The following is a 16,453-nucleotide window of genomic DNA, read 5'->3' on the forward strand; positions in this document are numbered from 1 at the left end:
CAGTGAAGAATATTGATCATGTAGTGATATATATTGTGCATATAGTGATGCATATGATGTTTATAGTGAAGTAAATATTGTTTGTAGTGAAGTAAATATGATGTTTGATATTTTAGTGAATAAAGTGAACTAATTTTATCTTAAAGTGCACCATCTTCGATCATCTCATAATTCAGTTCATGAGATGGTGAAATCAACTCTTGTGATGAAATATTGAATTAGCAAATCGTGGAGTCGACAATTGACGATGGAGAAATAATCTTTTGCAATGATATACAGATATAGTAGATCGTGAAATAAATAAGTGAGATGGAAAAATCAGCTCTTGCAGTGAAGGTTTCGCAATTGGTGATGGAGATTCCTGAGCGTGAGCGTAAACGATGAAGATTGCAGCAAATCAACATGAGTCTTGCAATGTCTTATTGAAGCATTGGAATTTGTCGAGGAAGAAGGGGTTCTATTGTTGTTGCAACGCAGTGCAACGTCGGCGGTGCCGGAGACCTCTTAGTGGCTGGCGGTGATGGATGCGAGGGATATGAAGTTGTAGGAGGCGGAAGAGGAGCAAGAGAAGGCAAGGGCGCGAGCATGGAGATCTGCTGGTGCTGCGAGCGGTGGTGGATCTCGGAAGAGGGCTCGCCGAGTTTGATTTTGGGTGAGCAATTCTGCGTGCGATTGTGTGGTTCTACCATCAAATTTGGTTTCCAATAATGCCCTTATTCTATTTTTGTTAATTAAATAGGGAAGATTTGTTGCCTTTAGTTTTAGCCTTTGGATTAATATATTGTGTGGCTGAGATTTATTCTCTAGTTATGCCTTTAAAATTAGTTAAACATTGATCACTTCTCTTTAATGCAATATAATATAAGTATAGTTTTATTATTATTATTATAAAAATAATTTAAAATTATAAACCATACTTAATTATGGTATAATAAATAACTATAACTAAAACTATCATAATTATAACTATATTATTATAATATTTGTATATTATAAATATTTGTTATTATCATAATAATAATTAATAATTTATTAAATAATTATAATATAATTATATAATATAAATCATATAATAATAAATCATTATTATTATTATTTTATAAATTAATCAATAAAGTCATAGTGAAATTTTAAATTATAAAATTTATTCAATAATATCAGTAAATATTATAATTATAATTATAATAATCATATTTATTATTATAATCATTTATGATTATAATACTCCATGTAACTATAATTATAATTATGGAGTACTATTATATATTATGATGGATAATCCATATTTAAACTAATAATAAATATAACAATATAATTATTATTATTTGTAATAAAAATTATTATTCTTTTTTATAAATAAAAATAATAATGAGTAGGATTATAATTTTAGTTTGGTATTTAAATTAAATATAAAATTTAAATCTTGATATTTTCCAAACACGGGAAAGTAAAGTTATTAGGAATCACATTCTCGAGATTCATTTTCCTTGTCAACTTTACTTTCTTGTCAACCAAACATGACCAATTATTCATCTTGACATGACCGGCAAAGATCAAACATTAATTGGTCGAATCTTTTGGTAAAACAAGCCAAAAATAACAGTGAATTTGACAATGTTGTTGACCATATTATTAATTCCTCAAAGTTAAGCTATACAAAAATAAATTCAAGTTGAAATTGTGAATTATAATTGACCCTATGTTGCAAATCTTGAGTTTAATGAGCATGCGTATTCTTAGGTATATAGCTTCAGTTGGATTACTATTGAGTAATATTTTTAAGGATGATCCCTTAAGAAAATGCAATGTATAAATGCTAAATAGAATATTAGAAATAATTGAAAGAGAATGGAGAGAGATGTAGTTTCATTATCATTAATCTCCTTTTCCAATTGTAAAAACTAAAAGTAAAGAAAAATAACTTCATTTGTACTGAGTCAGTCGCACAAGCTTAACATAAGTAAGTTGTAATTACATACCATTATTTTATTTTTTGCACAACCTATTTTAATTTATTACCCCAAACTGTTTGATTTCTCTTTAGTTTGGAATATATAATATGCACCCATGATCCATATGTCAAAATATGATTCCTAGATAAAAACCTATGTCACCATATCTCTTTATGAAATGGAGTACTTTTAAAATCCAACTCAAAATTTAAAAGGAAATTGCCTAGCTTTATAACACACCTCAACGGTTATAAATAGAAAAGTTGTAGACGATTATTATTTTTGTTCTGTAAATTATAACTTTAAATATATTTATAAAATACAAAGTGCATATGTAATACCTATATTTAATTTAGTTTTCTGAATTTCCAAATGCATGTGTGTCTTATCACAATTTATTTTTCTGTTATACGGAGTACTAACTACCAGCACTATAATTTTAAGGGGATGCTAATTTTGTTTTTTGAATACAAAGAATAAAATAATAGTACTCCACTAAAAGAAACCATGCTAGCTAGTTTTTTTTGTAATTCTCGATTGCAGTTGTACCGAGTTATTTACCTTGACTAGCAATCTAGCATATAGCATAATTTACATCTTCACATAAAATCTGTCAAAAATTATTATTATTACTACAATAATTTATAAATTATGTGATCGCAAATTTATTTTGTATAATAAATACTAAAAGGACCACAATCTACCTCACTGCAATTTGTTATATTCACGCCTTCAATAATTATTGCTATTACCATTTAAATAAATTTAACCGCTTGAAATCTTATTCTTGCCCTTTTGTCCGATATAATAAGAAAGAAAATCCACCTCAGAGTCAGACTCATACACGGTTGAAGTTGAAGACTCCTGGAGAATTAGATAGAGAGAGGCTTTGTTCACAACTATACAAAACCTGAGCCTTTCTTCCTACTAATTTAAGCCCACATTTTCAAGAAAATCACAACCTCCCTCTGCACGCTCATTAGGTTCCAAATCAGTCAAATTCTTGAAATACTGTCAATTTCTGGTGCGAATGGCTGCTTTGTTGATTCAAGACGAAATTTTTAAAAGGGGGAAAGAAGGGTTATGTGAGAATGAGTGCACATTTAGAGAAAACATGGATTCGAACGGTGAAAGTAGCATTTCAAGCTCTGATTTTTTGGCCTTGGGGTTGAGTTGTAGTAGCAGCAGTTTTCAAGATTCATCTTCGCTACCTTCAACTTCTGCGGCCTCTGAAGAATCCCACAAAATCCACGTGAAGCAGAGGTCATCTCTATCAGGTGAAATGTGTGTGTGTTTATTAGTACTTTTCTTTAGTTTAGTGATCATGTTTGGAGAGCAGCTTCATTAATGCTGTTATGCATTTTGATATGTAACTAGAGTTTGAGATGATGAGAGAGAGATTCTCCAAACTGCTGCTTGGTGAAGACATGTCTGGTCGTGGGAATGGTGCTTCCACTGCTTCGGCTATCTCCAATGCTATTACTAATCTTTGTGGTATGCTTCAAGAAAATGATGCTTATCTTGCTTCATAATGTAGATGAATTTGTGGTATGGTTAGATTTTGTTCTCTTACTTGTTTGATTTCTGTTTTTAGCTACTCTTTTTGGACAAGTTTGGAGGTTGGAGCCTCTGCAGCTCGATAAGAAACTAATGTGGAGAAGGGAGATGGAATGGATGCTCTCCGTTAGCGATCACATTGTCGAATTCATACCTTCTTGGCAGACATTCCCCAATGGAAGTAAACTCGAGGTGTCCATGATTTTGCCATACTTGTTATCATGCCCCCCGATTTGGTTGTATCATTTTGAGCTATGCATTCAAAATCAAGCACGATATTTGAGCATTATGTCTACAATTTCGGGCATTTTCTTGAAATTGCTTGATGAGTCTTTGCTTGTATATTCAATTCCATGTTATTACCTAATAGGCTTTCACCATTGAGGTGAGTGTGATTTCACCATAGATGTATACATTAAACTTATAGTCATGCTTTGGATGTCTCATTTTGATCTGTTTGTGCAATGTACAGCAAGTTAAACATGATATTTGAGCATTAGGTCTACATTCTTGCTCAGTTTCATTGAAATCGTTTGATCTGGCTATGCTTGTATAGTTGGACTCCATTTTATCTAACCCCCTTTCTCCAGTTGAGGTGAGTATGATTTCACCATATATAATATACACATTGAGGCATTGTGCTTATAATCTTTCTCCTAATTTGGATGAATCATTATGATGCTATTTGAGCAATGCACAAATTTACCTTTTAGTGTTTGTTGGCATAATATTTGAGCATCAAGGTTATAACTTGACACGATTTTCTTGAAATAGTTCGACGTTGAACTTGTAAATCTGCATCAATCTTCATATATCAGTTTGATCTCTGAGCATAGCATGAAAAAGAAGCTGCATGAATTGAGTCAAGTTACCTTTGGATAATTTATTGGGTTTGCATACATTTGAGCATCAAGACTCTATAATCATGCACGTTTCTCTTGAACTTATCGTACCTTATCGTCTCTGTCTCGACTCAGGTCATGACAACCAGACCGCGATCAGATCTAAGCATTAACCTCCCTGCTCTGCGCAAGTTAGACAACATGCTTCTTGTAAGAGCTTTCATTTATTTTCTGTGAAATTTTTCTATATTTATTTATGTAATGTTTCTGGGATATTAACCCCTTTTTTGTTATAGGAAATCTTGGAAACATTTGAAGATTCCGAGTTCTGGTATGTCGATCAAGGGGTAGTATCTCCAACTGTTGAAGGTTCATTGTGCTCCATCCGTGAACCCCTCCCCCATCAACAAGACAAATGGTGGCTTCCTGTGCCTCGTGTCCCTCCCGGTGGCATCAGTGAGGACGGAAGGAAGTTGCTGCAGCATAGGCGTGACTGCACGAACCAAATACTCAAAGCTGCAATGGCTATCAACAGTGCGACTATCGCAGAAATGGACATCCCCGATTCATATCTAGAATCTCTCCCAAAGGTATTGAGCTTCAGCTTCTTCACCATATAACTGTGACTGTGATGATTCAATGCTGGTTGCCTCTTGTGCAGAACGGGAGGGTGAGTTTGGGAGCTCGTATTCATAGATATATAAACTCTGACCAATTCTTGCCTGAGTGCTTGCTCGACTGCCTCCATCTGTCCACTGATCATCACGCTCTCGAGATTGCCAACAGAGTGGAGGCCACATTGCTTGTGTGGAGGCGAAGAAACACCTCAAAAAATTCCTCACATGGCAGTACAAACAAGACTCGTTGGGAAATGGTCAAGGATTTCGTGGGTGATGGAGACAAATGGGAGGTGCTCGCAGATAGAGCAGAGAGCCTTCTCATCTGCCTGAGGCAACGATTTCCAACTCTACCTCAGACCACCTTAGACATGAGCAAGATCCAATATAACAAGGTATATATATGTATCTCTGTCTCTCCCTCCCTCGTTTATTTGCATTACTCGTTGCTAACAGATACAATACGTATGATTAAGGATGTGGGGAAGTCGATACTAGAGAGCTACTCAAGAGTCCTGGAGAGCTTGGCGTTCAACATTGTGGCGCGTATTGACGACTTGCTCTTGGTGGATGACTTGTCGAAGCAGTCAGATCAGCTGGTGGCGTTCCCAAAGATTGGGACGATCAGCAGCCCGTACAGGACGGCGTTGTCGACTCCTAGCTTCTCGCCGTACATTGAGAGCAGCAAGCATCACCTTCATGGATTCGGGTTGAAGAGGATTCAGGGGACTGATTGTGTGAGTGTGGATGGGAAGGGAAAGATTCTCGGCAGGAATATGCTTACGAGTGTGGCCATGGATATGTTGGAATATGAATCCCTTGAAACTTAAAAGGGGATCATCAGCCCAAAAACAGATTATGATTCAAAAAAATGACCAGTTTGTTTTGTTGAGATTAGATTCTTGATAGTGGTTACCTTCTTGTTGTAGTATGTCTGTGTGTGAGTGTTTGTAGTTAGCTGTGTTTAAGATTCTCATGAGATGAGAATGTTACACTCACGAAATTTGATTGTAATACACAAGCTAACGCCATTGTCTCCTAACGATGATGGTCTATTGATTTGTTTATACACATTGAAAGAGTACCATGTATATTTGTAGATACGAATGGAACTAATAAACAAACAAGATAGTCAGGAATAATAAGTCGTTGTAGTATAGTGGTAAGTATTCCCGCCTGTCACCCGGGTAACCCGGGTTCGATCCCCGGCAACGGCGTTTTAGATTTTTCTTTTTAATATAAAGCAAATTTCCGAAACCAGCGCCTGAAAAAGTAAATAATTATTCATTAATTGCTTTATCTCCTCATTTGCACATACATTATACATAACGATTTCAACATTTTTATATCATAAAAAGCTAAAGAATATAAAAAAAATAACCTAATTTTAGCTATATCTAATTTCATTCTCGTATTTTATTTCATAAATTAAACTGGTGAAACCGGCTCCCCGTGTCTCCTCCCGGTAGGCGAATCCGAATTCACAGGGGAGCCGGGATCCACTGCTTTCCGGCGCGTGGCGCGTATGTAACAAAAAATAGCCACTAAAAAGGTGGTGACCAAACCGCCGACAATCACGCCGCCGCCGGCGACGGATTTATCGGTGGAGCGGCGGTGGTGGCTGGAAATCGTCTCCTCTTCTTGTCCAACGGGTGCAGTTTCCTCACCGGTGGCGCTCACTTCCGGCCACGTGGGCGCTTCGGCAAAGCTCAGCCGTGCCGCCTTGTTTAGCATATTTTGCTTTCCAAGCTTTCTCGGCGCTTCCGACATTGCTAAAATTAGATGGGATTTTGTTAATACCAAACACAAGAAGAAAACAAGAAACTTAGCCATTTTTAGTGGATTTAAGCTATATGTGAGTGCGATTATAGCTAGTTTCTTGAATGAAATTAAATTGTGAGATTATCATTCATTCTTGATTACTATATATGTGGTCTAGAGAGGGAGAGAGAGAGTGGAGGGTGGACGGAAAGTTCCATCAATTTGTTTGATTTCGGAGAATAATTTAAGCATTGCATTAAGTGGGATTGTCTGCAGAATAGGGGAAATCAAGGAACACAGATGTCGACGCATTAGAGTAATTAGAAAAATAATTGGACTTTTAGGATCAAGGGAACATGATCTGCTGCCGTGTTTCATTTGTAAAACTGTACTGTATTTTTTTAAATGATATTGTCAAAATATTTTTATCTCTTTTGGTAGAATTTTTTCAATAATGATACTAATAGATAAGTGATCCTTAAAAGATTAAAATAATACTTACAATAATAGGTCAGTACAGTATATACATTGAGGCTTCGTTTAGTAAGGTAAATGGTTTAAAATAAAAGAGGAATTATCTAGACTCAGCTCACAATTAAATTACTTAACTGATATTTTTACCTTAATAAATTAAATTAAGATAAATTATTATATCAAGTTAACATATCTTGCATATCAAACGGATTCTAAATAATTATATTGAAGATACAAAGACAATAGAGTTTATTATAAATGATTTTGTGCGATAGTCAGCCAAGTAAACATAACTTAATTTAATGTTTGAACCATTAGTTATGCCCTGTGATTACATTTTAGTATATTTTTATAATACTGAGAAAATTAGTGTGCAAAAATTAACCCTAAATCGAATCCAGCACAATCTTTGAATTTCCTGATCTGACTTTCCAAAAGTATATAACCAGAAAAGACAAACTTGTATCAAATGCTCCATCACATTAAACTATGGTTAAATGGTTAATTATAAACTACTATAAAGAACATAATGTGTGCCATGTCGGAGGCCTACAATATTTCTCCAGTAATCTACAATTATCAAAATTGATGCTAGTTTTTGTAGCTTAAATAGTGTAAAGTGGAGTACTATTTTATCCATCTATTTTTTATTTCAATCTAATTAATACGGAGTATTTCTGTATAATTGCAATTGCAATTGCTATTCAATTATAATACGCTCTATATAAGTATAGTTCATATAAAAATGGTCATCATTTGATCCAACTTATATAAGCTTTTGCATTGTATTTTGCTAATATTTATGGGCTTTGCTTGTAAAATATGAGACAGGGAGAAATTTCTGAGATATATGAAGATAATAATTAATTTATCTGTAATTTTTACATAATATATGCCATCTCATTGGGTACAGCATTTGTCTTCAACACAAGCGTGTCAATTTATTTTAAAGATTTTTTTGTCAGGTTGTGTCTCTTAGGGTATCCACTACGGGGTGCCCGTGGCTATAGCCGCGGGTTGGGGCGGGGGCGGGCGGGCTATAGTGGAGGGCGCGGGCGGACGGCGATTTGGGGGCGGTATGGGGGCGGACGGCCTTCAGCCGACTCCGGGGCAAGGACGCGGCGAGATGGGCGAGGACGCGGCTATAGCCGCGGCGCCTATAGTGGCGGCACTGACCGCCGCGGCTATAGCCGAAATTTTTTTTTTAATTTCAATTCACCTATAAATACACCCCACTTCATTCATTATTTCACACCATTCCAACTCTACATCTATAAAAATTTCTCTCACTACAATTTGGGGTCGGAAATGAACAATTTGTGGAGAGACAGCTGGAATGCTCTAGTTCAACAAGTGCAACACCAGGCCGCCCAGGAGGAAGCGGCCCGTTTGGCGGAGGAGGCGGAGAATGCGGAGGATGCGATCCCTCGTGCCATTACTCATCGGTGGACAATACCACGAGACCACGTCGGTGGGCACCATCGTCTAATGGATGATTACTTTGTGGATAACCCCCGTTATCCACCCGAGATATTCCGCCGGAGATTCAGGATGTCGCGACGGTTGTTCAACTATATAGCGACGAATTTGGCTGAGCGTTACCGGTGCTTCACCCTCCGGCGTGATGCGGCTGGCCGGATCGGGCTGTCTACGCAACAGAAGTGCACCGCTGCAATCCGGGAGCTTGCCTACGCCGGGCTAGCCGACATGTTCGATGAATACCTACAGATGGGTGAGACGACTGGCCTCACGGTGCTCAGGCAGTTCTGTAAGGGGATCCGGGAAATTTTCGGTGGGGAGTTTCTACAGAAGCCAAACCCGGATGAGTGTCAGCGCCTACTGGATATGCACGGTTCGATGCACGGGTTCCCATGAATGTTAGAAAGCATCGATTGCATGCATTGGGAGTGGAGGAACTGTCCCGTGGCATGGAAAGACCAGTTCACTACTGGATTCAAAAGCAAACATCCAACTATGATTCTGGAAGCCGTTGCGGACTACCGTCTGCGGATCTGGCATGCGTATTTCGGTGTGGTAGGTTCGAACAACGACATCAATGTTCTTCAGTCATCGCCGCTCTTCAACGAGGAGTGCCGGGGATAGGGTCCAGAAATCAGCTTTGTAGCCAACGGTACGCAGTACAGTAGGGCCTACTATTTGGCAGATGGGATATATCCGCGTTGGCCCGTATTCGTGAAGACTGTCCGCCAACCGGTTGGACCGAAGAAACAATATTTTGCGCGCAAACAAGAGAGTGTTAGGAAGGATGTTGAGCGGGCTTTTGGTGTCCTCCAATCGCGGTGGGCTATTATACGGTGTCCGGCACGAGTTTGGCACGAAGATGATGTCGCGAATATTATGTTAGCCTGTATCATATTGCATAATATGATAATAGAAGATGAATGCTTTTCGGCAGAGCGATGGGCACCGGAAGAAGGCGCAAGTACAAGTCACGGTGTTGCCTCCGCGCCGATCCAGATGGGCGTACCACGGAGCCATGAATATTTGATCCAACGCTTCGCTGATATGCGCAGGACCACATCACATAACACACTGCAGGCCGATTTGATTGAAGAAGTGTGGGCACGTAGGGGAGGTGGTGGCGCACTGTAAACATATTAGTGATTTGTACTAGATTAAATGTAGTGTGTAATTTTAATTTTAATTTTAATTTAGTGTGTAATTTTAATTTTAATTTTAATTTTAATTCTAATTCTACTTCTAATTCTACTTCGTATAGTCATGTTCTTTTAATTACGTATAGCCCGATAAATTTGTTTATAACTACTTGAAACATTATAAAATGAAAGTTGATTATAAAATTTGAGGCTATTGGAGATGTCCACTATAGTGGCGGAAATAGAATTTTGGGGCTATGGACAACAAAACTGGGGCTATGGACAAAAACTGGGGCCGGGATATTGGGCGTGTCCGCCTTATAATGGACACTCTTACAATAAAATTCAAGAATATGATATTATGAATTATTCGTTAATCACATTAATAATTATATCATTTGCTGGCGATTAATAATGGGAATCAAGCATGCAATATAGTAGTGAGTTGCACGTGTGGCTCTAGCAAGGATAAGCCATCATTTTTTCTTTTTTATTTATGATAAAATTCAAAATTGACACATGTTATAGTTGTATTTTCTTCCCCAAATTTATGAACCTTACCAGTCTTTTTGAAAAGAAAATAGTTTATATGTATTACAATAAGAGTCACATTTTGCTAATTCGGTCAGTCACATGCATAATAAGAGTCCTATTACATTTTTCCATAAATAGTAAATAGGCCCGTCATTCCACTAACTCATTTATCATATTTCACTAACTTTTTTAATCAACTGTTCTTTAAATTTCGTAAAACTCGTGGACATATCAAATATGGCTCCTATTATAAGACAAATAATGTACATGTGAAGAGTAAAATGGACAAACAAATTTCACACTGTATCTTTTGTTCACATAAATTAAAATATTACTCTCCTTGTCCCAATAAATAGATTCACTAATACTGAGTACAGTAAATTAATGATAATTTATTGTGCGACTGTTTCACCACGAGCTAGGCTAATACTGTAATTCAAACCTATATTTCAATAATATAGTCATAATTTTATAGGTTTTTATAATTATAAATATACTATATCATTAGAAATGAGTTTGAATCCGAAATTTAACCTACTTTACAATGAAATAGTCTTACACCAAAATTCTCCAGATAACTTTTACATACATATTTTCAGCATTATTAATAAATAAACAATGAAATAAAGTGTTAAGAACAATTATTGTCAGGAATTAACAATGTTAGGAAATTCCAATGATGTGAAATACTAATAAATGCTAGTGGTAAAAAATTTGGAGGCCTGACATACTATTTTTCTGGGCCAAAAATTGGGCTCCAGATAGCCAAATGGGATTTTGTAAACAGGGCCTCATAAATTATTAAGCTAAATATTTGGGCTGAGAGTAAAGCCTGCTAGACTTTTTCAACACGTTTATTCAAACAGCCCACTAAAATTAAACAGTCATCATTGAAACCCGATAATATTCTAAAAGCATGTTTGGTAGGGTATAACTCATCTAGGGATGGAAATTTGTGAACAAAAATGAGGGATGGAAATTTATGAACAAAAATGACCCTACCAAACATGCACTAAGTCAATTAATTTGCACTTAATTATGCTGCAACCCTAGTCAAATTGATCCGACATTCAATGGGTTGACCGTAAACCCTTAACTGTATCTAAATTTAAATATATATGGGTGACACCAGTCTTAAAGTAATAACTTGACAATAACGTAGCATGTAATCTGCGATACATAGGCAAACAATCTTCTATACATAGGCGAGCAATTTGTGATATATAGGCAAACAACTTGGCATATGATTAAGCAATCTGAAATACGATATTAGAGATAATCAAGCAATCTACTATACATAAGCAAGTAAAACTGTCACGTGGCAAACTAAGATTGAATATGCTCCTAAATCTAAGGGTCATCATTGATTGTATGTTGTCATTTTACATATAGTTGTCATTTCAATACAATCCTATGCATGTAACCCAATAAAACTTATGTTCGATTAATATAGAGTGACCTAAAATTTGATGGGATATCCGATTGGCGTCCATATACGTCACAATTCCATTCACATTATATCTCCTATTTCAGGACTATTGCTTCGTAGTGTACTAGAGGAAATTTTATTCTTTATTACGTTTTTGCAATCCTATGTTTGATGTATTTTATTACTGTCGTACACTGTGAATAGCCTATGATATGAAAATATGTAGTCTATCGAATTCATAATATGATATTGGATTTAATGTAACGATTGAACAAGTCCACATCCCATATATGCTCCTCCAATCATGGATTATATACTATAATTTACTTGGTCTTATTTTTTTTAAAAAAAATTATGTTTGTGCTTTTTTTCGAGTTTACGGAAAATAGGTATGGTGCGTTTGATCATGGTATAATTTTTTGGTGCGTTGGGCATTAGCTTCATACAATAATTACACATATATTTTTTTGCTTTCATTTATAGCCAAATATATTTGATGCATGCGGTTGGCTTTCTCTCTAGCTAGGCTAATATTTTGTGGTTAGTGTATTCAGACATTCTAAAGTTGGCCTCATTTAAATACAAAAGAAACCCTCTACAATTTTCGTGTAAATGATGATTAATTATAAACAGTATTGTGCTTTGGTGGATACTTTCTTTTTACTTTATTTTGCATAATGCTTCATTCTGTTTTAGGGCAGTTGCTCGCACTACAAAAATAGGTGTTTCTAGATATATTATTTCAATCCATGATTCACATGCTGATTTAAATAAATAGAAAAGATATATATGAGTTTAAACTTTAAACTACGATTTTTTGTAATTCGAGATTATAACTTGGCTATTTTAGTTAGTTTAGATAAAAAAAAAGTGATTGTTTCCGTTTTAGAACTAATTAAGTGATAAAGTTTAGTATCGATCACAACACTTTTATCAAAAAGAGGTCTTGAGTTCGATTTCACCATATGCTGAATTAACTTGCAGTATAATGATTTAGCCGTTCCACAACCACGTTAACTGACTAAACTGAAATTTCCGGCGACTATAACTTCTTAAACTTATTTCTTGATATAGTAGTAGATTACTATCATAGTATTGTTCATTTTAATTCACCTCAAATTTTATGCTTTTTCTGTGGTGGAATATTGGGAGACAAATGATACTGCGATTGGACAATAGAAAAACAAAAAAAAAATAAGATGAAGAAAATGTGGGTGGTGATGAAGAGGGCCATACTTATTATCATCACATATTTACATTCTGCCTAACATGTGATGCATGAATTAGTGGCTTCCACCATCTATGGTTAGTCAAAAGCTACATGTAAATATTGCTCCTTTGCACGTGAATCGTGATTTCACTTTCGCCTTTGCATGATGAGGTGTCGGTTGTGGATTGGAGGATCTTTTCTAATTACCCATGAACTAGATCCAAATCATACTTTGTGATTCCATAAGAAATGGCACAATTTGAGTAAGAGACCAATGATCTTGAGCAGTTGATCCAACTTAACTAATCAAAAGATAAAAGAAATATCCTTCATTTATTCAGGCCTATTGATGTAAATCTAACAATGTTATTTAATTCCCCCCTTAGATTTTATGCATTTTATGCTACTCTATTTGGGAATACTATGATTTAACTGATTTCAATGATGCAAGTATCAAATAAACTTATCTTAATGAATGAATTGTATTTATCTATAGCGATGCAATTTTATGTAATCCAATGTGGGAATGTAATCAAATGCAAATTCCATATATTATACAAACGGTAAATTATGATCTGAACAGTTAGATTTCAAGATTTGATATCAACAGAAAATATCAACACAATGTCAACATTGTCAATTGATTAATATTGTGTTGACATTTTCCGTTGACGTTATTTATCATCTGTTGACATTAATTCTTGAAATATAGCAGTACAAATTATAGTATAGTTTGAAGTTTACAAATAAGATGCAATTTGCATATTTTATCACTATACCTATCCACTGTATATACATATATACAACATCAACAAGACATTATTTACCTAACATCGCTCCTTGTCATAAAAGAAGTCTAATTTCATCCGAAATATCTTTAAACGTTTCAATTCGTCCGAAAATTCTTTCCAAAACTGTCTATGAGAATGTTTGGTTCGAAATAGATCTACCCCATATCATGCCTTTGTGCTACCTAAGGTCTTCACAAAGAAAAAAAAAACCCCAAGACCATGTTTGGTTGGCAGGAAAGTAAAGTTGACAAGGAAAATGATTCCTGGGAAAATGAATCCCGGGAATATGATTCCTAATAACTTTACTTTCATGTGTTTGGAAAATATTAAGATTTTAAAGTTTATAATTGATTTAAACACTAAACTAAAAATATACTTGTCATTTTTTATTTATAAAAAATAATAATACATATTATTTAATAAATTATTAATTACAAATGATAATAATTATATTATTATATTTATTATTACGATTGATAGTTTAAATATGGATTATACATTATAATATATAATATTTACTAAATTTTTAATTGAATAAATTTTTTAATTTAAAATTTTACTACAATTTTATTGTTAATTACTAATTTATAAAGTAATAATTATTATATACTTATAATTATTTTTAATTATTTAATAAATTATTATTATTATTATTATGATAATAAAAATTAAATATAAATATTAATAATATAGTTATAATTATGATAATTTGAATTATAGTTATTTATTATCCTGAAATTAGGTATGGTTTATACTTTTAATTTATTTTTAAAACATTGTAATAAATAATAATAATAATAATAATAATGATAATAATATTAATAATGATGATGATAATAATAATAATAATAATAATAATAATAATAATAATAATAATAATAATAAAACTATACTATATTACATTAAATATGTAAGAATCCTAAAACTAGAAAAAAGAATACCTAAGAAAAGTTAGGATTCAGAATCCTGGAAAGTTGTACTAACTTTACTTGTTTCGTGGTTTTGATTACTTTCTCAGTTTGATTAAAAACCGAAGCAAACACAGGAATTTAAAATTTAAAGAATCAGATTACTTTCCCAGATATAATCCTGGCAACCAAACATGGCCCAAGGTCTTTGTTAGAATTTTCTGTATTCAATTTCCACAAATAACATTACCTATTTGATTAAAATCGATGATCGAATAGTTATTTTTATATTTTAATAATTTACAAAAAAATTTATCGTAACCAATCCTAATAAGATATACTAGCTAGCTAAGATTAATATTAAATTTCACAATAATAAAAATATGTTGAGATTGATGTTATTGGGATAGCCATTTTGAGGAAGCTTCTTAGCAATTGCTAGAGGAGGGTAAAAATAGATAAGATGCGTTTTATGCTTTGTATCTTGAGAAAACAGGTAGAATAAACATCATAATTCATAACAAATGATGGCAAGTTGTAATTGGAAGAAAATTAATTATGATTAGGTGATGAGATTGATCATAGTGTAGCACTAAATTTATTCAAACTTGCATCTTTTCATCCATTATTTATGGTCGATGGATTTTCGAAATTTTAAACTCAGCATATATGTCAATTTAATATTCTGTATCAAATTATTTTGTCTATTTGATTGATGTACTTGGTGAAAGAGCCATTAATATTGATTTCACTCCATTAGGCATTAGCATATAATGATCCTATCCCATGATTAGTCACTGAAAACTTTATTGAATAGTGTAATAATGGAGTGCTCATTTCAGTTGGAAGAAGCTCGGCTAGAAAGGAGTTCGGTAAGCTCGGCTTACCGAGCTGGAACTAGCCTGGAACTAGCCGAGAAGAAGAAGGCAGAAGTCGGTAAGCTCAGCGGTAAGGAAGCTCGGTAAGGAAGCTCGGTAAGGAAGCTCGGCGTTGAGCTGGAATGAGCCGAGAAGGAAGAGTTCGGTCTTGAGCCGAGGAAGGAGTTCGGTCTTGAACCGAGGAAGGAGTTCGGTCTTGAACCGAGAAGGAAGAAGCAACCTAGCCGAACTAGCCGTTGGAGCAGCAGTTAGTTAGCTGAGATGTAGCGGTTATTCTTCTTGCTTTCTTGATTCTTCTTGTAGTTAGTTAGTAGCAGTTGCTACTTGATTGTAGAGCTTTAAATAGCTCACCGTGTATGTAGTTTAGAGTAGAGTTTAATCAATAAAGAGTTTTCCAGTTTTCTCTCCAAGATTATCATCTTCAATACTCAAAGTGTGAGTGTGTGTGTTTTCTGCATTGTGTGATCTCATACAACAGTGAGTGTGTGTGTGATCTTATTGAGTGTGTGAAAGCCTTGTGTGTGCGAATCCTAACAAGTGGCGCCGTCTGTGGGAAGGGATATTGAAGCTGATTTGCAGAGGATCAAACGGTTTCAGAGATGGCAGCAAGGCTTGATGCAGAAAAGTTCACAGGCAAGAATGATTATGGCCTGTGGAAGATGAAGATGAAGGCGGTTTTAATTCAACAAGGCTTGGCGGCAGTTCTTGCAAAACCAGAGGAGAAAGGAAAGGCTCCAGTGCTTGATGAAAAAGCTCAGGCAAAGATGGAGGAGATGCAGCTCAAGGCACATTCTGCAGTGATTCTGTGCCTTGGAGATAAGGTCTTGAGGGAAGTTCAAGAAGCCAAGACTGCGGTGGAGATCTTGGACAAGTTAGATGAAG

General features: G+C 34.9%; 1 protein-coding gene across 2 annotated transcripts; it reads left to right on the top strand.

Moving 5' to 3' along the window:
* The first annotated feature begins 2,772 nt into the window (after positions 1-2,772).
* Positions 2,773-6,035, top strand: LOC121792475 (rop guanine nucleotide exchange factor 7-like). Of its 2 annotated transcripts, none has more exons than XM_042190433.1 (7): positions 2,773-3,229; positions 3,330-3,446; positions 3,547-3,701; positions 4,487-4,561; positions 4,648-4,941; positions 5,013-5,363; positions 5,445-6,035. In XM_042190433.1, the coding sequence occupies exons 1-7, from the start codon at positions 2,983-2,985 to the stop codon at positions 5,796-5,798; spliced, it is 1,593 nt and encodes a 530-aa protein (XP_042046367.1). In that variant the 5' UTR covers positions 2,773-2,982; the 3' UTR covers positions 5,799-6,035. The 2 variants fall into 2 exon arrangements, with proteins under 2 accessions (XP_042046367.1, XP_042046368.1); XM_042190434.1 differs by having other exon boundaries at positions 3,103-3,236.
* The last annotated feature ends 10,418 nt before the right edge of the window (positions 6,036-16,453 follow it).

Source organism: Salvia splendens, chromosome 2, assembly GCF_004379255.2.
Source record: "Salvia splendens isolate huo1 chromosome 2, SspV2, whole genome shotgun sequence".
Classification (NCBI taxonomy): Eukaryota; Viridiplantae; Streptophyta; class Magnoliopsida; order Lamiales; family Lamiaceae; genus Salvia; species Salvia splendens.

Coding starts and splice junctions, on each gene's coding strand:
- LOC121792475 (XM_042190433.1), top strand. CDS start 2,983: ATGGCTGCTTTGTTGATTCAAGACGAAATTTTTAAAAGGGGGAAAGAA. Junction 3,230..3,329: donor GCAGAGGTCATCTCTATCAG/GTGAAATGTGTG, acceptor ATATGTAACTAG/AGTTTGAGATGATGAGAGAG. Junction 3,702..4,486: donor CCAATGGAAGTAAACTCGAG/GTGTCCATGATT, acceptor GTCTCGACTCAG/GTCATGACAACCAGACCGCG.